Source organism: Podarcis erhardii, assembly GCF_964252035.2.
Source record: "Podarcis erhardii genome assembly, chromosome: 3".
NCBI classification, from domain to species: domain Eukaryota; kingdom Metazoa; phylum Chordata; class Lepidosauria; order Squamata; family Lacertidae; genus Podarcis; species Podarcis erhardii.
Window position 1 is genome coordinate 11,196,473 of NC_138507.1, and position 21,193 is coordinate 11,217,665.

Below are 21,193 nucleotides of genomic sequence, written 5' to 3' on the forward strand. Positions count from 1 at the left end.
TCTTAACCTGAAGCACCACTTTACCTAATGGGGCCTCCTGCTGCCGCCACGCCGCCAGAGCACGATTTCTGTTCTCATCTTGAAGCAAAGTTCTTAACCCGGGGTACTATTTCTGGGTTAGTGGAGTCTGTAACCTGAAGCGTATGTAACCCCAGGTACCACTGTATAAGCTTATACTAGCTTGTGGAGATGGAAGAAAAGAAGCAGCTGCTTCAGTGAAAAAAAAAATGCATTTTGAGATCTTAAAAATGGCTATTGCGACCTTCTTTATTTCCCCATTTCAAATATTCAGAAATTATATTATTATGGATGTAGGCCATTCATGTTTATTGGAAGACTTATTCATGTGCAGGACCTTGTTTCCATATGGAGAATTGAAATATACCAATGGAGTGAAGAGCGGGACGCGGGTGGCGCTGTGGGTAAAACCTGAGCGCCTAGGACTTGCCGATCGCATGGTCGGCGGTTCGAATCCCCGCGGCAGGGTGAGCTCCCGTCGTTTGGTCCCAGCTCCTGCCCACCTAGCAGTTCGAAAGCACCCTTAAGTGCAAGTAGATAAATAGGTACCGCTTTATAGCGGGAAGGTAAACGGTGTTTCCGTGTGCTGCTCTGGTGCCGGTTCGCCAGAGCAGCTTCGTCACGCTGGCCACGTGACCCGGAAGTGTCTGCGGACAGCGCTGACTCCCGGCCTCTAGAGTGAGATGAGCGCACAACCCTAGAGTCTGTCAAGACTGGCCTGTACGGGCAGGGGTACCTTTACATTTACCTTTTAATGGAGTGAAGAAGTAGAAGTGTTAATGCCTGCCTGCAATTACAGGCTGACCAGTGACGTAATGATGTGTAAACATCAACCCAGCAGTTTCTTTACAAGCTGCTGTGCACATAGGTGGTTGGTTGCAGATGCCTGTTTCAAACGTACCTAGAATCATAGAGTTGGAAGGGACCCCAAAGGTAATCTAGCCCAATCCCCCGCAATTCAGTAATCACAGCTAAAAAATCCCTCACAAGGTGGCCATCCAACCTCTGTTTAAAAATCTCCAGTGAAGGAGAGTACATTAATGACCACTGTGTTTAAGTAGTAGCTTGAACATAAGAAGACCTCAGATCACTACAGAAAACTTCCTTTCTTCCAGCCTGCTATTTTCAGTGGAGCCAATTCATACATTCCGTTTTGAATCAGAAAGAAAGCAGTGTGCGAATTGGCTCTGAAGTGAATTGTCATTCTTTACATTGGGATTTGTTTATTTGAAAATATTTTTATGTCAAAACATCACTTCAGATTCTAAACCGGGAAGACTTTCTCTAGGGCATTATTTTCACATGTGTATAGTACAGTCCTAGCCATGTCTACCTATAAGTAAGTCCTATTGTTTCAGCGCAGCTTACTTCCTGGTAAGCAGGGTTAGGATTGCAGTCTTAGCCATCTGAATGTGTTTTCCCATTTTTTTGGGGGGGGGGGGTATTGTTTATGTGTAGCCTTTCCTCGCCTGCTTTTCATTCTAAAGGCTAAAATCAATACCCAAGCAGACTGAGTTGAGGTAATGTGTATTTGATTTTGAATAAGCTTACTTCCTGTTGTTTTGTTCTTTCCAGTATGAAAACCCTTGGACAATTCCTAATTTACTCTCAATGGCAAGGATTGGTCTGGCACCGGTTTTGGGCTACTTGATTGTTGAAGAAAATTTCAATATTGCATTGGGTGTATTTACTCTGGCTGGAATAACAGATTTGGTAAGTTTTAGCATACCATTTTGAAACGTTTTACAGAAGAAATGAGAATGTTTTTCAGTTTAGTTTTTGTACATCTTTTTATTTTATAGGAATAATATGATTCAATAAGTAAAGAGAGAATTTTCCGTTCTTTTCGTTTGCGGCTTAAGATAAGAGACTGGCTATGTTGAAACCTACTTTTTACAATTTTCTTGACTGTGTGCTTCTAATCTCTACTTGGGTTGTTTTTTTAAGCATGACTTTAACAAACAAACCATTTCCCTGAGAATAAATGCTTGTGTTTTGTACTTGGCCATTATTGTATGCAAAGAGTGCTTCTATTCAGGATTGCTGTAAGGAATTTAAGGTCATTTCATTCTCTCACTCCTCCCCAACCCCTGGTTTATGTTTTTCTTTTCCAACCAGGACTAAATATTTCATAGCTACTGAGTATGCTCAGCCCAATATATATATTTGTTATTTCTGCAAGCCTCAGGTACCTCCTGTTGTGCTAATAGTCTCCTATTGTTTCTCAGTAGCCCCATTTTGATTCCATTCCTGCCAGCCCTCACCACCCAAGTCCTGCCTGAACATGCTTGTACTAATCTTCCCGAAGTAAGGAGACTTTCAAAGGCAATTTGTGATATGGCATGCTGCCATGCTCAGGTGTCTACTGTTCAAAGGGTTGAGGGGAGTCAGAAATCTCACTTGGCATGTCTAAGCCTCTGGGCACTCCTGAATAAGCTCTTTCAATTCTGGTCAAGGTTAATAGTAGCATTAAAAGAGTTAGTTTGTCTTAGCTGTCTGTTCAACTTGCGTTTTCAGTTGGATGGCTTTATTGCACGAAACTGGGCCAACCAAAAATCTGCTTTGGGAAGTGCCCTGGACCCTCTGGCTGATAAAGTTCTCATCAGCGTCCTGTACATTAGCTTGACTTGTGCAAATCTTATTCCAGGTAAGCAGATGAATATTGTTGTTGAATGGCTTGAATAGTTAATCACTTTAATTCTATAGGGCAATATCCAAAAAACTCATTCTGTCAGTACAAGGGTAGCCACTTGCTCAACAGAATTTTCCCCTTCCTATGTGTGAGACCCTGGCCCTCCCCAAATCTGCTCCAGGGAGTTGGGGGAACTCCCTGAACAGATTTGGAGGGAATTACATTGCACAAGCTGATGGAGCAAGTTATCTGGAGACCACCCATAGCTTCCCCGCTTGCCCTCACAATATAGTATCCAGACAGTGTGATGACACGGTTCACATTAATCACCCACCTGCAGAGCAGTGTATTAAGACTTACCGTATTTTTCGCCCTATAGGACGCACCGGCCCATAGGATGCACCTAGGTTTTTTTGGGGGGGGGGAAATCAAGGAAAAATTTCTTATTTCCCCCCCAGGTTTGCGCAGCCATCCCCAAGCTAGAAGAGGGAGACGGAGCGCTCCGTCTCCCTCTTCTGCCTTCAGGGACAGCCTCTCTAGCCTCTGTGGGGCAGCGGCTTGCCCCGCTGTCCCCCGAGCTTGTGGGGCTGGTGATGGGGAGAAGCAAGCTTGCTTCTCCCCCCCGCCAGCCTCCAGACCAGGTCCGGGAATAGCGGGGTGGCGTTGCTCCGCCTCCCCGCTATCCGCTGAGCTTGTGGGGATGGCAATGGGGAGAAGCAAGCTTGCTTTTCCCCACCGCCCGCCTCCCGACCAGGTCGGGGAATAGCGGGGTGGCGGCGCTGCGCCTCCCCGCTGTCCCCCGAGCTTGTGGGCTGCAGGCTGCTGCCCGCAAGCCTTGCGAGCCCGCGGGACCTCCCGCCGGGCTTGCAAGGCTTGCGGATAGCTTCCTGAAGCCTGGAGAGCGAGAGGGGTTGGTGCGCACCGATGCCTCTTGCTCTCCAGGCTTCCGCGAAAGCCTGCATTCGCCCCATAGGACGCACACACATTTCCCCTTCATTTTTGGAGGGGAAAAAGTGCGTCCTTTCGGGCGAAAAATACGGTACAGTGGTGCCCCGCAAGACGAATGCCTCGCAAGACGGAAAACCCGCTAGACGAAAGGGTTTTCCGTTTTGGAGGCGCTTCGCAAAACGAATTTCCCTATGGGCTTGCTTCGCAAGAAGAAAGCCCATAGGGAAATCTCCGGGGACCTCTTTTAAATGCTAGCGGTGGGGAGCAAAGCCTTTTCCCCCCCTCCGGCCTTCAGAAGAGGTCCAGGAAGGCCGGCGGGGGCCGAAAGGCTTTGCTCCCCACCGCCAGCATTTTAAAAGCAGTCCGGGATAGCAGGGAAGCGCTTCCCGCTATCCCGGATGGCTTTTGAAGGCAGGCAGGGGGGAGCAAAGACTTTTGCCCCCCGCCCGCCTTCAGAAGAGGTCCTGGACCTCTTCTGAAGGCGGGCGGGGGGCAAAAGTCTTTGCTCCCCCCTGCCTGCTTTCCGGGAGAGCGGAGAAACGCTTTCTCCGCTTTCCCGGACGGCTTTTGAAGGCAGGCAGCGGGGGGGGGGAGCAAAGACTTTCGCCCCCCACCGGCCTTCAGAAGAGGTCCTGGACCTCTTCTGAAGGCGGGCGGGCGGCAAAAGTCTTTGCTCTCCCCCCCCCCCGCCGCCTGCCTTCCCGGGAGAGCGGAGAAACGCAGCGCTGCGTTTCTCCGCTCTCCCGGGAAGGCAGGCAGGGGGGACAAAGACTTTCGCCCCCCACCGGCCTTCAGAAGAGGTCCAGGACCTCTTCTGAAGGCTGGTGGGGGGCGAAAGTCTTTGTCCCCCCTGCCTGCCTTCCTGGGGGCTTTTAAATCGCCCCGGGACAGCGGAAAATTCCTCCGCTGCCCCGGGGCGATTTTAAAATGCTGGCGGGCAGCAGCGCTGCCGCCCGCCAGCATTTTAAGATCACCCCAGACAGCGGAGGAATTTTCCGCTGTCCCGGGGTTTTTAAAATGCTGGTGGGCGGCAGCGAAGGCTTCGCTGCCGCCGGACAGCATTTTAAAATCACCCCGGGAGCGGAGAAGTCTCCGCTGTCTGGGGTGATCTTAAAATGCTGGCGGGCGGCAGCGCTGCTGCCCGCGAAGCCTTCGCTGCCGCCCACCAGCATTTTAAAAACCCCGGGACAGCGGAAAATTCCTCCGCTGTCTGGGGTGATCTTAAAATGCTGGCGGGCGGCAGCGCTGCTGCCCGCCAGCATTTTAAAATCGCCCCGGGGCAGCGGAGGAATTTTCCGCTGTCCCGGGGCGATTTAAAAGCCCCCGGGAAGGCAGGCAGGGGGGACAAAGACTTTCGCCCCCCACCGGCCTTCAGAAGAGGTCCTGGACCTCTTCTGAAGGTGGGCGGGGGGCAAAAGTCTTTGTCCCCCCTGCCTGCCTTCCCGGGAGAGCGGAGAAACGCAGCGCTGCGTTTCTCCGCTCTCCCGGGAAGGCAGGCGGGGGGGGGGGGAGCAAAGACTTTCGCCCCCCACCGGCCTTCAGAAGAGGTCGGGGGACAGACTGTCCCCGGACCTGGTCTGAAGGCGGTTTCCATAGGAACGCATTAATTGATTTTTAATGCATTCCTATGGGAAACCGTGCTTCGCAAGACGAAAAATTCGCAAGACGAAAAGACTTGCGGAACGAATTAATTTCGTCTTGCGAGGCACCACTGTATGTTGAAAAGTAAGTATAGTTAATCCATGTCCTTCCTTGAAGTCACTTATTGAATTCATATTCATAGAGAGTGGTGGCTTTAAATGATAATTGGTATTCCTTCATGAATTTTGTTGCATTTGTTTGCTTCCGAGATTTCTGTCCTACCTTTCTAGGATGCAAGTTAGAAATACTGAAACAACAAAAACAGTAACTAGCCAAAATGAAAAACACAACAAAAGATAAACAGTTAAAAGCACAGGCAAACACACATTTTATCTATGTTTTATTAATTTTTTTGTTTTACACAATCTTAAAATATCAATGACTTCCCTTCTCTTTCCATGATTCATTTTGCATAACATAAATCCCTGCATATTTTATATAAACCAAAACATTCAGTATTCCATTATTACATCCATCAAAACTTATTTACACTGTTGAATTTTATCTTAATGCTGCCCAATTTCCCCCATGTAATCAATAAACATTTTCCAATCTTCTGTAAACGTATGTTCTTCTTGTTCTATTCTATATGTTAGGTCTGCAAGCTGCGCATATTCCATCAGTTTAAGTTGCCATTCTTCTTTACTTGGGACATCACTCATTTTCCATTTTTGGGCTAACAAAACCTGGGCTGCAGTAGTTGCATATATAAATAAGGTTATTTACGTATGCAAACACACATTTTAAAACAGTATCCTAAAAAAAGCCAAGAAAAACCCTCCATTAACAATGTATCTGAATGAGAAGTTGATTGCTGTGTAGGTGTTAACTGCTGGGTTTTAGTACTAGTCAAGACATTACTTAAGGAAAATGTATTTTTTTAGGGTTTTATTTAAAAAATAATTGATTTTTATCCACTTTACAGTTGTACTTTTGCAGCTGCCAGTGCATATTAAACAATGGGTTTTTGTATTCCTTACCTGACCTCAAGATACTGTGTTTTAAATGTGTGGTATTCAATAGGTGGACAGCAAACTAAATGCCCTAAATTTAGACTAAATAAAAGAAAGCAAATTATTTTAAAAAATTATGTCTGATGGGTCTTTGGGTGCTATACAGTGGTACCTTGGGTTACAAACGCTTCGCGTTATAAACTCCTCTAACTTGGAAGTAGTTGCTCTGGGTTGCGAACTTTGCCCCAGGATGAGAACGGAAATCGTGCAGTGGCAGCAGGAGGCCCCATTAGCGAAAGTGTGCCTCAGGTTAAGAATGGTTTCAGGTTAAGAACAGACCTCCGGAACAAATTAAGTTCGTAACCCGAAGTACCACTGTACACTTGTATATGTTAGGATTTGAATTGCCTTTCTGCATGCTTATGTTAACAACTATCATGGTTTTTTTTCCCAGTTCCTCTTACATCTATGGTCATTTTAAGGGACATTGCATTAATCGCTGCTGTTTTTTACGTGCGATACAGAACTCTTCCTCCACCAGTAAGTATGCAGGTGTTTGTTTTGACTTTAAATCATAGTCACACCTTATTTGTACCAAGGGGGGTGGGATATAAATAGTAAAATGACTATTTAAATTATTGTATTATTAAATATGAAGATGGAAAATGATCGTGTTGCCTTTGTAAATGCCTTAGTTGGTTCTTACCAGCTCACATGCTTATAGACTTTTCTCCTCGATAGTATTACAAATCAAACTTTCTGTCTTCCACAGAGAACACTTAGTAGATATTTCAATCCATGTTATGCCACTGCTCAGTTAAAGCCAACATTTATCAGCAAGGTAAGAGCAATTGTACATCTTGCTATTCATTTGATAACCTAGTCTATGTCACCATGCAGCACAGTTGGGTATGGATGTTTTTGTACTATTCACTACCATCAACAAGCCCAGTGAAAGTATGAGAGGGGACTTGGGTGAGGGCTCCAAGTTCTGATTTGGCAGTGTGGGTTTTCTTCCTTTAAATTCTGACATCTCTTGTAAAGGGACCAGTATGGGATCCCTTTAGGGGATATCTGTGCTGCCTCAACTTCTCACTATTGAAAAATGTTTATTTAAGCCAGGCATAGGCAAACTCTGGCCCTCCAGATGTTTGGGACTACAATTCCGATCATCCCTGACCACTGGTCCTGTTAGCTAGGGATGATGGGAATTGTAGGCGCAAACATCTGGAGGGCCGGAATTTGCCTATGCCTGATTTAAGCCTTCACTTTGCAGAATCCTGTTCTTTATGAGAAGTTAATTTCAGCTGGGGTTTACTTCCTGGCCTGGTTCAAACATAACAATAAACCATGTTTTAAGCATTACTTGTGCGAGTCACAGTTGGTGAACTCCTTTTACAATGAGGTGAGGAGGTCTAAATGCTGCTGTTTTAAATCATACGAAGTTTTCTGTTAATGTCTGAACTTTGGAACCTCTGGTTCATTCACACAACAGTTTAATCCTGATTTATTTAAGCAACTACAATAATCTGCAGTTTCCTGAGTTTCAACAGGAAATTGTCATTTTTTAAAAACTGAATTGGGCCCCTAATATTCATGGTGTCAGAGGAAAACTGCAGGAATTATTTCTCACATTCTTGGTTTTATTTTTCAGATGTTTAGCCTTTAATTTACAAATTTCCATTACTGCTAAAAGTGTAGCACTTTTAGATCCCATTGATTTCAGGGTGGAAAAGGAATGCTAATGTGTGACTTCAGTTTTCACATAATCTCCCACCAGATGAACACGGTAGTCCAGCTCATCTTAGTGGCAGCTTCTTTAGCAGCTCCGGTTTTCAATTATGTGGACAGTATGTATCTTCAGACCTTATGGTATGTAGACCTTATAATTGTTACGATACAACTGATTTGTGGGGGAACAGGCAATTCTGAAAGAATAGGATGCAAATGAAAGTTGGGATCCTGAGCAGTTTTGGACATCACCGATTTGTATGGTTGCTGAAATCACGCTACTAGTGGCTGCAAGCCCAAGTTAAAGCAATTGCAGCTCAATTCTGGGCATTTTAAACTTTGAGGTAATCATGTGCATAGGATTGCAGTCCTACTAACATGGGATTATATTCCTATAGGCAGAGTTACTACTTATGCTGAGTTGGTATGTGGTCAACAAATTTAGGACTTGAATTACCGTATTTTACGCACCGGCCCATAGGACGCACCAAGTTTTTTTGGGGGGAAATAAAGAAAAAAAATTTATCTCCCCCCCCCCCAGGCGCTTGTGGGGGAGAAGCGCTCTTCTCCCCGCTGCCCGCCTTCAGACCAGGTCCAGGGACAGCGGGAAGACGCGCTGCGCCTCCCCGCTGTCCCCGGAGCTTGCGGGGCTGGCAGCGGGGAGAAGCACTCTTCTCCCCGCCTTCAGATCTGGTCCGGGGACAGCGGGAAGATGCGCTGCGCCTCCCAGCTGTCCCCGGAGCTTGCGGGGCAGGCAGCGGGGAGGAGCGCTCTTCTCCCCGCCGCCCGCCTCCAGACCAGGTCCGGGGACAGTGGGAAGACACGCTGCGCCTCCCAGCTGTCCCCGGAGCTTGCGGGGCTGGCAGCGGGGAGAAGCACGCATCTCCCCGCCGTCAGCCTCCAAACCACATTGGGAGACAGTGGGATGGGGGCTTTCCGCCTCCCCGCTGTCCCCCGACCTTGTGGTGCTGGTGCTGGGGCTCTCCAGGCTTCAGCGAAGGCCTGCATTCGCCCCATAGGATGCACACACATTTCCCCTTCATCCCTTGCCCTTATCTACCCTTCTTTACTAGCGAGCTATGGTACTTTTTTCTCCATGTGTTTCCTAGGTAACTAATACGATTGTTTCCTCCCTGAAGGTGCATCACAGCTTTCACAACAACAGCATCTGCTTACAGTTACTATCATTATGGCCGAAAAACAGTTCAGGTACTAAACAGCAAATGAAGGCTCTGAGTGAGTTGCTTACTTCTTGCTCAGTTTGTGCTGGGATGGCATTGCCCGCATTATCTTTGGACTATGGATAAACAACACTTTTTGATAGCTTTGTCTCAGTGGAAACCAGGTCTTCACATTGAAGCTAATCGGAAGTTAAAATGAAGTTTTGATCATGTAAATATGCAGAATTTTCAATGTACTTTTTTCAATTTGTTACAAATAAAATATAATTTTTTACCTTAATGCACAAACACTTGCAGAGATTATCACCTGATGGTTATTGCTCATTGCTTTTCTGAAGTTTTCACTTATTTGGGGGGGATTGCTATGCTACACTCCTTGATGTATTTGAATTCAACACATCACAGCCCCCTTCCATTTCATTGTTTTTAGGATGTGGGGCAAACGGAAGCCTACATCTTTACTATTTTGAAAGTCACGGTCCTTTGGTATAAGTCCTACACTGTTGATAAAAATGTTCAAACTAAAACCTTGAACCACCCTTCTTAATAGTCTAATGTTTAGGAAAGGGCAGCCTTTGTTATGCAAGGACATAGTAAATTATGATGTGCACTAACCTTGCGACTTGTATAAATGTTTAGAATTGAATTGCTGACTAAGCAAGGCAACCCTGAACCTTTGGGAAAGAGATAAACGCTCTCTTCACAAATTAGACATCATGATTAAATGTGTTGAAATAATGAAAAAAGTTGGTGTAGCATAGTAGATAAGAAACTGGATTACTAAAATTGATGTATGAAGTAGTGGGTGGAGCTGCTAATACTGCCAGAACAGATGCTCCTCTTGTTACCTGTATGGTACAAGAGTTTGGTTTCCCATATTCAACAAATAGTACAACACACAATATTCAACATAACACAATAAAATAAAGGTAGTGAAGTTAAAACTAAGATAGGACTTACAGTGTGGTTAGCTTATAGGGTGTTGAAAAGTCCACTGATGGAAAAAAGACATGATTAGGACATAATGATAAAATTCTGGGCAATGTCACAGGTGATCTCTAGGACTTCTGTAGCTCAAGCAAGCAAGTATTCTGCATTAGTGGTTAGTATGAAATGAATATGCTAGTTCTTTTAATAAAACAGTAGGAGGCAGTTTTTAAATTTCCTATTTAAAACATCAGACATGGAAGATAAATGATGGCCTGTCAGAGCACAGTCCATCTATAGGCATGTAGTCTTTTGCATATGGTGAGCAAGATGACCCGTAAAAAGGTTCTATAAACTGAAAATGAACTTTTGCATGTTGGATGATGCTGCTATCTCACCATAAGTGAATTTATTGTGGAATCAAAGGCTTGATGGAGTATTAAAATTTTTTTTAATATGTTTGATATATTCTAACTTGTATAAAGAAGGTATATTGAAAAGATAGTTTATGTAACCTCAGAATGCTGCAGTCCAGTTGTGTTGCAGTGTAAGAAGATAAAGAAGCTTTTTAAGTTTATCAAGACAAAATAGAGCATGATGTACTGTAGAAGCACTCAGGTACATTCTTTCAACTGGACAAGAATAGATACCACATGTCTCAAATATTTTAAAGAGAACTGAAAAATGATGTGAAGGCTTGTCCATAGTCAGTGCCTCTGCACTTTTAAAATAAATTTTTCTATGACTCGACTATTGGTGTCTGCTGGTTGTTATCCAACTCCTGTGGTGGGAATAATGTGAAGATGGATTGGCTTTCTAATGTGGCTTCTACACATTTATTCTAGTATCTTTATCTCACTGGTAGATTAATCTAGCTGCTGCTAGTATTAACTTAGCCTGATCTCTCTTCACTACTGGGTGCATCTGCTTCCAGCCTGACCACTTATTTGATACTGCAGATCACAACATCATAATCACATAACCAGGCTGTTCCAGATAAATAGAGGGTGCTGCTAGGAACAACAACCTTGCAAAAAGGCTTTTCAGCCCATGCAAAGCCAATATAGTGATAAAAAATTGCACGCTCAATATTTTGTTCTGAAACCTGATGTAGGATTGAAATTCATAACATGGCATTGTGCAAGGGACACAATGGGCAGGATTCCACTAATGAGTCACGTTAAAGAAGGTGGTAGCAGCATCTGACCGGGGCTCAATTTTCTGGCAGCAGGATCATGGCCAACATTGGAGGAAGTGGGAGGTACTTTTTCCTGATTCTCTCCCCTGCTGCCCACAATCTTTTAGGGAGCTGCAGGGAGAAGGAATAATTGGGGTGGAATCCCCCCTGCAAAGTTAGATTCAACCCTTCATTTTTCCAAAACTAATTTCCAATAACCATGTTCAAAAAAATCTTAATGAATACTTAAGTTTTTTAAAGACACTTTCAAAAGCAAATAAATACTTTCCTGTTGCCTACTTCTCCTATTTATTTACTGTACTTATGCAAACAACAATTTAAATTCTGGAAAGACGCTCACAGAGAAGGAAAGGTATTTTAAACTGTTTTCTTCCCTTTTGCTGTACGAAAAGGCAAATGCCATCAAATAGATTTTTTTTTTTTGCCAATCCTGTTCACCTTTATTTTAAGGAGTAATCAAAAGCAGGGTTTTTATACGAGACAAGGTGTGTGTTATAATGCTCAGTGTGGGGTCCTTTACACTTTTTGCAGAGACACACTGACAACAAGATGGTAGCAATAAGAAAGAATCCACTTGTTGCACACAAAGTGGCAAAGATAGATTTGTAGCTGGACTTTGTTTTAAAGGAACCACATGGAGAACTGGGCTCATTCCAATCTGCAGTCTGGCTCAATCCTGCCTTGTTTGAAGCCATTATGCATACTTGGTAAGTTGAGCCAGGCAGGAGATTGTACAGTGTGTATCGCCTAGCCGTGGCATAAATCTCTCCAGATACAGTGAAATTCTTGCTGTCCTGAGGGCGGTAAGCAAGCTGGTAGAATCTTACTGCTGAATAAGGAGCACACCAGCAGATCTCTGCTGAAGTGTCCATAATTTCAGATATCTCGCGGAGCCTCGGAGGATCTGGGATGGTGAATTCATCAGAGATCCCCGGGCACAGGCAAGGAGACAACAACTGGAGATCAAAGCAAGGCTTTTGGAGGTGTCTGCATGGATCGTAATCACAAGGCCCAAGGCCCTGAGCCACAAATTCCTCCGCCTGCTTATCGTAGTCATAATAATCTTCATAAGATCTTGGACTGTTATGAGTGGTTGCAAGATTCATAAGAGGGACTGCTTTGGTGGGGCTTTGCAGTGGTGGTGTAGACTGAGCTGGCCTTACCGTATTGTGTGGAATCAACACAGAAGAATCTGCCGCTGTCTCTTCAGCTGTAGGACTGAGCGGAGCGAAGTGGGACCATGTTTCGTCCTTGTGGCCAATAAAACCATCCACTACTGTGGTGTCGTGTTTCCTTTGATTCATTTCAGTCATGCTCACTAGGGTTGGATCAGAAGAGAGTTCCCCCAGAGTTCTTGAAGGAGCTGCTGTGGTGGGTGGGCCGTCTGTAGATCTGCCAAATGTTTTCTCTTTGTAGGCAAGAATGTCTGCTTCGCTTGAAGCCTCCTTTGCTGTATCTCCCCAAGTCAAATGAGGGCATTGAGGAGAAGAAGGGCTGCTGGGCCATTCTTGGGGAAATGTACTGGAGTCTGGAAGGGTGTCTGTCGTGAAGCTGGGAGAGGTACCATAAAGCTTGACTTGAGTGGAGTTGGAAATTCTTTGCCTTTGGCACTCCGTGTAGAACTTGGACAGCAGCATACGTCCAGATGCTTCTTTGGCTTCTGGGTAGCACAAAGTTTCTGATGCCCTAATATATGAGAAACAAGAACAGTTGTCATGAGGAAGTGGAATGAGATCAGTATTGTCCTCAACATAACATCACTCAGAGATAAATCCATAGTTTGAGGCTATGTATGAGTTGCATGCATGAGTGTTTCAGACCATTATACCAGGTTGGCCAGCCACAGGCTGACAACTCAGTTTAGAAATGTAACCTAATTGTAATAATTCTAGAATCCAAGAACTGTAATCCTCTCATCAACAATATTCCAGTGCATATTTCTGGTGCCTAAACTTAGCATGCATGTCATTTTCCTGAAAGATATAGTGAAACTGAGGGACATTTGAGCGCATATCCTTAAGCTGATGCTCTTAAATATGTGCGCTAGCCCCACAAAAACTGAAATGAGGCTATATTAGGGAGAGATTTTTTTAAAAAATTAAACCAACATTTCCCCAACCTGTTATCCTCAGATGTTGTGGACTCCAGCATAGCCAACTTTGGTTAGGGAAGACGATAAGTGTTTTCCAAAATATCTGGAGGACAATAGATTTGGGAAGGCAATTTTCATTTACCTGTAGCGCTTATTGCTACGATATGCTCGGTCTTATCTTTGCCGCCACTAGAGTTAGACATTTCTTTTATATCAAAAGGAAAGAGATGAGAGCAGGAGTTTACAAGCAGCACCACAGCCTGCCAACAACGTACCTTGAACCAGCTTCTAAATTTCTCCTTACCTCTGTAGAAGTATTCTGTCTGGCTTGGAGAGCAGCCAAGAAAGATCACAACTACACACCAAAGGGTTGCCATAGAGGTCGATCCTTACGTTTTGCTGTGAGCTGAGATGCCATGGACTGAAAGAGCTCAAATTGCAGCTGGAATAAGAGAAACTAGGTCAACCAACGTATGGGCTATTGTTTTAATAGCTAATTCTCTCTATCAAATTACATGCAGTTTCTGCCTTCTCCAGAGCAGAGTGATTATTTTTAAAATATTTTTTTATAATCCACTTGTATTCCACCTTCCCTTCCAGAAACACCCAAGACAGCTAACAATGTACAGTGGTGCCTCGCAAGACGAAATTAATCCGTTTCGTGAGGCTCTTCGTATAGCGTTTTTTCCGTCTTGCGAAGCAAGCCCATTGACAGCTTAGCGGATTTACGATTGAAGCCAAACTGAGATATCTACTAATTGACGATGACCCCCTAAGATCACTCATGGTTGCCAGATTCTTGATCAGCGTCCTATCCCTAAAGAAGAGAAACGGTCTCCTGTGTGGCTCGGATAACCCCTTTAAACCATGATCTATGTTTTAGGTGATATCACCGTTGTTTTAAACCATGATCTATGTTTTAGGCGATATCACCATTGATATCCTTGATTAATTTATGAGCAGAGGGCGATGTATAGGTTACAAATTTATTGTAATGTATGATGGTCGTCCTTGTTTTTGTTTTGCTTCGGTTCCTGTTTGTCTTTTGTAAGTTTAGGCGATTTTAAATTTGGAAGTTTAAGTAGAATATGTTGGTATGGGAAACTGTCGTGTAACGGGCCAATGGCCGTAATAAAGATCAATCCAATCCAATCCAGCTAACTGGATTAGCGCTATTAGCGGTTTAGCGGCTTTTAGCGGATCAGCTGATAAGCGGCTTAGCAGCTTAGGAAAAGGGAAAAAAAAGGGGGGGGAACCTGCAGGAACTCTCAAGACATTTCGTCTTGCGAAGCAAGCCCATAGGGAAATTCATTTTGCGAAGCGCCTCCAAAACGGAAAACCCTTTCGTCTAGCGGGTTTTCCATCTTGCGAGGCATTCGTCTTGCGGGGCACCACTGTATTAGATCAAACCCACATCAGGCCTGGCCCACCAATGAGGCAAGGTGAAGCGGCTGCCTCAGGCTGCAGGATCCACAGGGCCAGCAGACCTGGCCTCCAAGGAATTCTTCAGCTGCAGCACATTCCTTGGAGGCTGGATTTGCCACCTCCTGGGCAGCCTCGCTCCATGCCGCTTCTACAACAACCTCTTGACGAATAGGAGGCTCTGCTAGTCTCCTCCTGCCCTTGTTCTTCACTCAAAATGGTGCCATTTTGTTCTTTACCTCATGCACACACACATGTATGCACATACACACAGAGACAGATCAGTTCAAAGACCTGCGTAGGAATGCACGCTGAAACGGAGAAATAGAAAATCTAAAATGTCTGACGATGTATGAACCCTAAATCATTCTGATAGAAACATACCAACATTTGGTTTTCATTCAGGATGCAGAGTTCAGTCTTGCCCCTTACCCAGAAAATACAAACCAGCTTAAAACCAGATCAATAAATAACTGAACAAACGTTTTTACGGGTGGCTTTCCTACCCGAAGTTAACTTTCAATGCATCTCTAGGTAGAAAAATGTCCGCAAACAAAGCCATGTGCTAGAGTCAGAAGAAAGGTGGTCACACCTGCTTCCCTGCATCTGTCTTAGTTTTTGTGAGAGGCATTTTAAACACATTAACATTAGCTAGGAGAGTGGGGAATGGGACCACAGTGGCAAAAAATCAATATTCTTATTTTTAGACAATTTTTGTCCTAAGGTCTTTTTGTTTTCAGAAAGCAAACTGTGCCTGGGCCCTTAAATTTACACCACTGGATTACATTTTGCTGGAAGATATTTACCCAAACACTTTTCATTTGATGGGACAAAAGAGATCCCCATCATTGGTTTTCTTTGAATACTTTTTGGCTCCAGAAACATTTTGCATACAGAAGGAAAACTGAATCGTAAATGACTACTTTATAGGTCTACATCAGTTTAAATTCTGTAATGAAAAGTGCTGTGCGTGTGTGTGTTTTTACCCCCTATGTTCCCTTCCACCATTACAGAATCAGTCCATTTAATGTCGTAATAATTTATCAGATTACCAGACCACAGCCCTACAACTGAATTCAAGTCCTAACAATGTCCACCTGTGCTTACAAGGGAGGCCTGGTGTCAGGGGAATCCTTAGAGATAGGACAACTTACTTTTGGAATATGAGGAAAGCCAAGTGAGGCGTGTGGCTGAAAGACTCTGTTTCCACCAGACTGAGGGCATGGGAATATCGACAGTCCAATACCCTCAGCTCAGGAAGATGCAGGAAGGTGTTGACATCAAGGCTTCTCAGCCTGCTCATTTTTCTTAAATAAAGGGATGAGAGCCTGGGCAGATCTTTGGTCCAGTTCTGATGCACTGAGGGTCAAGCAGAAGACAAACAAACAAACAAACAAACAAACAAACAAACAAACAAACAAACAAACAAACAAACATATTACAGAGGAAACTCCCATTTCACATACAAGCAGCCTTCATGACATCACCACATTGGCAAAAGAGTTGAAATCCTTGCAGCCATTGTCTCCTCTTTCCCCCACACCCTAAGTGTTTGGTGCTTGATGCTTTCCTCTTAGGTTTCGGTACTTACATCTCTCCACATAGGTTGCGCTCAGGTCCAGCGCATGGATATCACTTCCTGCATTTTCGGCGGCGTCCCCAGGCAGGAAGATGGTTGCAAAGGCAGATTCCTTAATCCCCTCTTTCCCATCCTTCCCTAGCCAAGTAGAAGACAGGTTCAGGAAATACAATTGAGGATAGCAGGAAAAAGCCAATGGCTGGATTTCGACAATGGGGTTTCCAGCTAGAGAAAACCACTCGAGGTTTTGCAGAACAGATGCATTGCATGCGGGCACAACTGATAGCAAATTGAAGCTCAGGTCCAGGAACTGGAGGCGGCTGAGGTTCCTGGCATCCCATGCCACTTGCTGAATCTTATTCTGCCTCAGGGAGAGGGATTGCAACATTGGCAAGTCAGCCACCTCCTGGCTGTTGAATTCAGGCAAGAGGTTGACACTCAGGTCCAAATGCTCGAGAAGCTCAGGCAGGCAGGCAGGGAAAGAGGTCAGGCTCTGATTTCTGTGGCGAAAGTAGGCCCATGTCTGGGCACGGAGATCCCCGCAGGACAGGCTACTGAGGTTGACATTTTCCTCCCAAGTGTTCGGCTTCAACTGGAAAAGGATTTTCGCATCTCCAGGGGCTGTAGATCCCGTTTCCTTTGTTGGCCTGGTTGGCACTTCCCGTACAAGGACTAACAGGCAGGCAAGCAAGCAGAACATGGTAACCGCTCCCTCAAGAAGATGAGAGGCCTGTTTTCATAAAGAGAAGGAAAGCAGTGATGTTGAGTGCAGCCAAATACAGTGGTACCTTGGGTTAAGAACTTAATTATTAACCGTTCTTAACCTGAAACTGTTCTTAACCTGAGGTACCGCTTTTGCTAATGGGGCCTCCCGCTGCCGCCGCACAATTTCTGTTCTCATCCTGAAGCAAAGTTCTTAACCTGAGGTACTATTTCTGGGTTAGCGGAGTCTGTAACCTGAAGCGTCTGTAACCCGAGGTACCACTGTATTAACTTCATGCAAGTCCACAAAAGCATATGGCATCTTATGTGGGCCTTCAAGGGGCCACAATATGAGGTGAACTAGCATGGCTGCGCAGCTCGTATCCACGTTCACAAAATAATCTCTCCATTATCCTAATAATAATCTATATATCACAAGAAGCTGAACTGACAAGAGAACACTGAAGCAAGTGTGTTGGAAACTCACCTGGATGCAGTTCTCAGGTACACTGGGCTGGCTGCAGAAAGCTATTTTGACAATTCCACATAATGAGTCCTACCTCAAAGGATTGCTGTGAAGTTAAGGATTTGGTCAGGCATTGGCAAACTTGGCCCTCCAGATGTTTTGGGACTACAATTCCCATCATCCCTGACCATTGGTCCTGTTAGCTAGGAATCATGGGAGTTGTAGTTCCAAAACATCTGGAGGGCCGCGTTTTCCTGTGTCTAAATATGGTAAACACTGCTTTGGGGGACAGTGAGAGTAGTAGACCGCATGACCTAAGGCTACAAACATTCATATTGGCCTCCTGTGCCCTGGCTGCTAGGAATCACCATGCAAGTGGTTCTTTCGTGGCACTGCTGGATGAGGGCCAGAGACAACAGTGGCACGAAGTCCTTACACCAGACCACTGCAAGCCTAAACATGGACTTAGCAAGGGGGTACTTAACTAACTGACCAACTGCGTGGCAGATAACTCAGTTCTGCCCCCTCCCATATAAAGCCTGCCCCCCCAATAAATCCTGGCTACACCCATTACCCTACAGTCTGATGTTGTTTTCCTATCACATTGTAACCCTAAGAAAAACGCACACCTCTTTTATCTAGATGCACAATTTTTTACTTACTCTTTGCTTGGAAGGTATCAGGGAGCTCAGTTCTAACTTGTTTACTCAAAGGGGGGTGGGGGTGTCTTCTGGTCTTTTAAAAGCTGAGGCACAGAAACCCCAGTGGGAGAAGAAATGGCACGTGCAGAATTCCCCCCATTAATGTGATGCTGGTATAGTGGCTAAGCCCAATCACCCCCGCTTGCCATCTAGTCCTCTATTGCAAAACACTTAACTTGGTTTCTCTGTGCTGAACTGGCTAATATTCATTTGGGGGTGGGGGAATGGGACACCCAACCTCCCAAGAGTGAATCCGTCTCCCTTTCACCCTTTTAGGATCAGCAAGCACTTACCTGCCAAAGTGCTTCTCAGGCAGATTGCTCCGTGTCAAGGCTCCCCGAGTTTTCCCGCACTTGCTTTATACATTCCGATGATTCAGAGCTCAAGCACAAACCCCTGTCTGCTCCCTTGATCCCGTCCTCTCACCAGATCCGCTGATTCCAAGTCAGGCCCCTTATTCCAGTTTGCCCCTTCGTCTTAGGGAAAGGGCTGTTCCTTTTTTTACTACACCACACCTATCCCCATCCCTTTATGGGAAGTGGGCAGATTTATTTCCCAAGCTACACAAATGGACTGTCAGCTCCTCCCTGCATAGCTGGGGGAGGGGGGGCGAGGGAGAGGCTGGGGTGATACTGGTGGGCTGAAAAAACATCTTTATTGCCAGCAGAAAGGATTGCTTTTTTTTGCAAAGGTGAAAGGTCCATGGAGAGTGCCAGACTGCTGATAAGTAGGCCAATGTCTTCTTCCCTCTCCCTCTAGAAATAGGCAATTTTGACTTCTCTGCAAGTATAAAGGGCAAACTACACCTTGTATCTATTTAAGGAGCGCCACCATTTATTTATTTTTCAAAGAAGTGGACTTGGGAATATACGGTTTCGAATGGAGGAAGAGGAGGAGGAGGAGGAGGGGTGGGAGAAAGGGCTGCTTGACCCTCAACCACTTCCCTGCTCAGAATTGCTCACCACCAATTCTGGAAAGGGAGCAATTTGAGTGGGGCAGGTTTAGAATGGAAAAAATAGCAAGTGGTACAGCCTCACCCGGGACTTTCCCACTCAAAACGGTCCCCTCCCTAAAGGAGCTTTTCATGTCGTTTTAACTGCTCCCTTTCTCCATGGTGTCCCAGATGTGCCTTTGGGAAGGGTAAATATTATGGGGAGCAATTCTGAGAAGGGAAGTGGTTGAGGGTCAAGCTCCCCTGTGAGCTCATTTACATGCCATTTGTAGGTTTATTAATTGTTCCCATACCCCACACTCCCTCCTGCTAGAGCCTGGGGCAGCTTCCAACAATCTTAATATGCAATACAAATAGTATACAGTGGTACCTCGGGTTAAGTACTTAATTCGTTCCGGAGGTCTGTTCTTAACCTGAAACTGTTCTTAACCTGAAGCACCACTTTAGCTAATGGGGTCTCCTGCTGCTGCTGCGCTGCTGGAGCACAATTTCTGTTCTCATTCTGAAGCAAAGTTCTTAACCCGAGGTAATATTTCTGGGTTAGTGGAGTCTGTAACCTGAAGCGTATGTAACCCGAGGTACCACTGTACAACTTTAATTAAAACAGATCAATGGCAACCTTTAAAAGACAAGGCAGCAGATAATAAGCTCTTACCTGTTAAAATATCCGCAGCTAATGACCAAAGGCATGGGTGGTGGTGGTGGTCAATTTCAGTTCGGAGCAAATTCCATAGTCTGGGGGCAGCCACTGAGAAGTTCCTTCCTTCTGCCATTGTCCTATAGGATTTTCCACTGATGGTACCAAGAACAGGGCCTCTCTGGCCCATGCTTTAATGTCTTCAAGAGGACTTGAAGGAGTACCTGTGCTTAGACTGCAGATAATATATGACATTCTGCAACAAGACTTTGAATTGAGCCTAGGCAGCCAGTGCTGTGAGCTCTAAAAAACAGTGTAATGGGATCTCTATCAATACAGACGTGGGTGGCGCTGTGGTCTAAACCACTGAGCCTCTTGGGTTTGCCGATCAGAAGGTCGGTGGTTCGAATTCCCGCAATGGAATTCCCAGCTCCTGCCAACCTAGCAGGGAAGGTACATTTCAGCTTCATTTTTTTAACCTTATTCAGTTCATCAGGGTCTCCAGACACTGGTCCAGTATTGGCACAGCTTCTATTGCCATAAGCAAAATCTCCCAGAGCATTCTGTAAACCCACTGGAATTTTCAATCTCCAAGTCTGGACCATCCTTTGGCCTGTGCATCTCATCTCTCTTCTGCCTCCCACCAGAGACTGTGTCATGAGAATGTACGCCCTTTGTGATGTAATGATCTGATCATAAGGGTGACATCTACATCCCTCATCCTCAGGCTGCCTGTTTCCATGACAGTGTAACACAACAAAACCAACATAGTACCTGTCACACGTGTCCTACATGTGTAGTAGCCCTACACACAGGCTTAGCAACTGAGTAACTAATGCTAGTAGGGTCCTATGAGTGTCAGTCATCCCAAGGGCCCTGCTCTGGAGTGGTCTCCTAGACTACATCTTACAGTTAAGACGTGAAGTTGTGAATAAATGTGGATTAAACATTAAAAGCTGTAACATTAAAAGCCCTGAGCAGATTGGGCCCAGGATACTTGAGTAACCACCTGCACTCATGCCAACCTGTCCATTTACTGAAATCGGTGTTGGAAGACTTACTTAGGTGTCCACCTGTGAAGATGATTAGGTTGGTGGGCACCCCTGACAGAGCCTTTTCATTGGCTCGGCAACAATGGAACTCCATCGCTTTGTAGGCTCTATGTAGAGCGGATTGTTAGCAGCATAAAGGTAAAGTGTAAAGGGACCCCTCACCATTAGGTCCAGTCGTGACTGACTCTGGGGTTGCGGCGCTCATCTCGCTTTATTGGCCGAGGGAGCCGGCGTACAGCTTCCGGGTCATGTGGCCGGCATGACTAAGCCTCTTCTGGCGAACCAGAGCAGCGCACGGAAACGCTGTTTACCTTCCTGCCAGAGTAGTACCTATTTATCTACTTGCACTTTGATGTGCTTT

General features: G+C 45.2%; 2 protein-coding genes across 5 annotated transcripts in view; one reads left to right on the forward strand and one right to left on the reverse strand.

Moving 5' to 3' along the window:
- MCM8 (minichromosome maintenance 8 homologous recombination repair factor) overlaps nucleotides 1-10,781 on the forward strand; it is a 47,126-nt gene extending 36,345 nt beyond the window's left edge. For both annotated transcript variants that reach the window (XM_081855507.1, XM_081855506.1), the window contains 6 exons: nucleotides 1,594-1,731; nucleotides 2,536-2,665; nucleotides 6,647-6,732; nucleotides 6,965-7,033; nucleotides 7,973-8,064; nucleotides 9,063-10,781. In XM_081855507.1, the coding sequence (XP_081711633.1) occupies nucleotides 1,594-1,731; nucleotides 2,536-2,665; nucleotides 6,647-6,732; nucleotides 6,965-7,033; nucleotides 7,973-8,064; nucleotides 9,063-9,150 (603 nt within the window). In that variant the 3' untranslated portion in view covers nucleotides 9,151-10,781. The remainder of the gene's footprint in view (nucleotides 1-1,593; nucleotides 1,732-2,535; nucleotides 2,666-6,646; nucleotides 6,733-6,964; nucleotides 7,034-7,972; nucleotides 8,065-9,062) is intronic.
- Nucleotides 10,782-11,640: 859 nt separating this feature from the next.
- On the reverse strand, nucleotides 11,641-20,141 carry LRRN4 (leucine rich repeat neuronal 4). 3 transcript variants are annotated; one of them, XM_081855519.1, is made up of 6 exons: nucleotides 18,485-19,512; nucleotides 18,153-18,235; nucleotides 16,335-17,052; nucleotides 15,898-16,102; nucleotides 13,626-13,763; nucleotides 11,641-12,915 (listed from the first exon to the last, which is right to left on the reverse strand). In XM_081855519.1, exons 3-6 carry the CDS (start codon nucleotides 17,020-17,022, stop codon nucleotides 11,670-11,672), a joined length of 2,277 nt encoding a protein of 758 aa, XP_081711645.1. In that variant the 5' UTR covers nucleotides 17,023-17,052; nucleotides 18,153-18,235; nucleotides 18,485-19,512; the 3' UTR covers nucleotides 11,641-11,669. The 3 variants fall into 3 exon arrangements, with proteins under 3 accessions (XP_081711645.1, XP_081711644.1, XP_081711643.1); XM_081855518.1 differs by lacking the exons at nucleotides 18,153-18,235; nucleotides 18,485-19,512 and adding an exon at nucleotides 19,799-20,141; XM_081855517.1 differs by lacking the exon at nucleotides 18,153-18,235 and having other exon boundaries at nucleotides 18,485-19,511.
- Nucleotides 20,142-21,193: the final 1,052 nt, after the last annotated feature.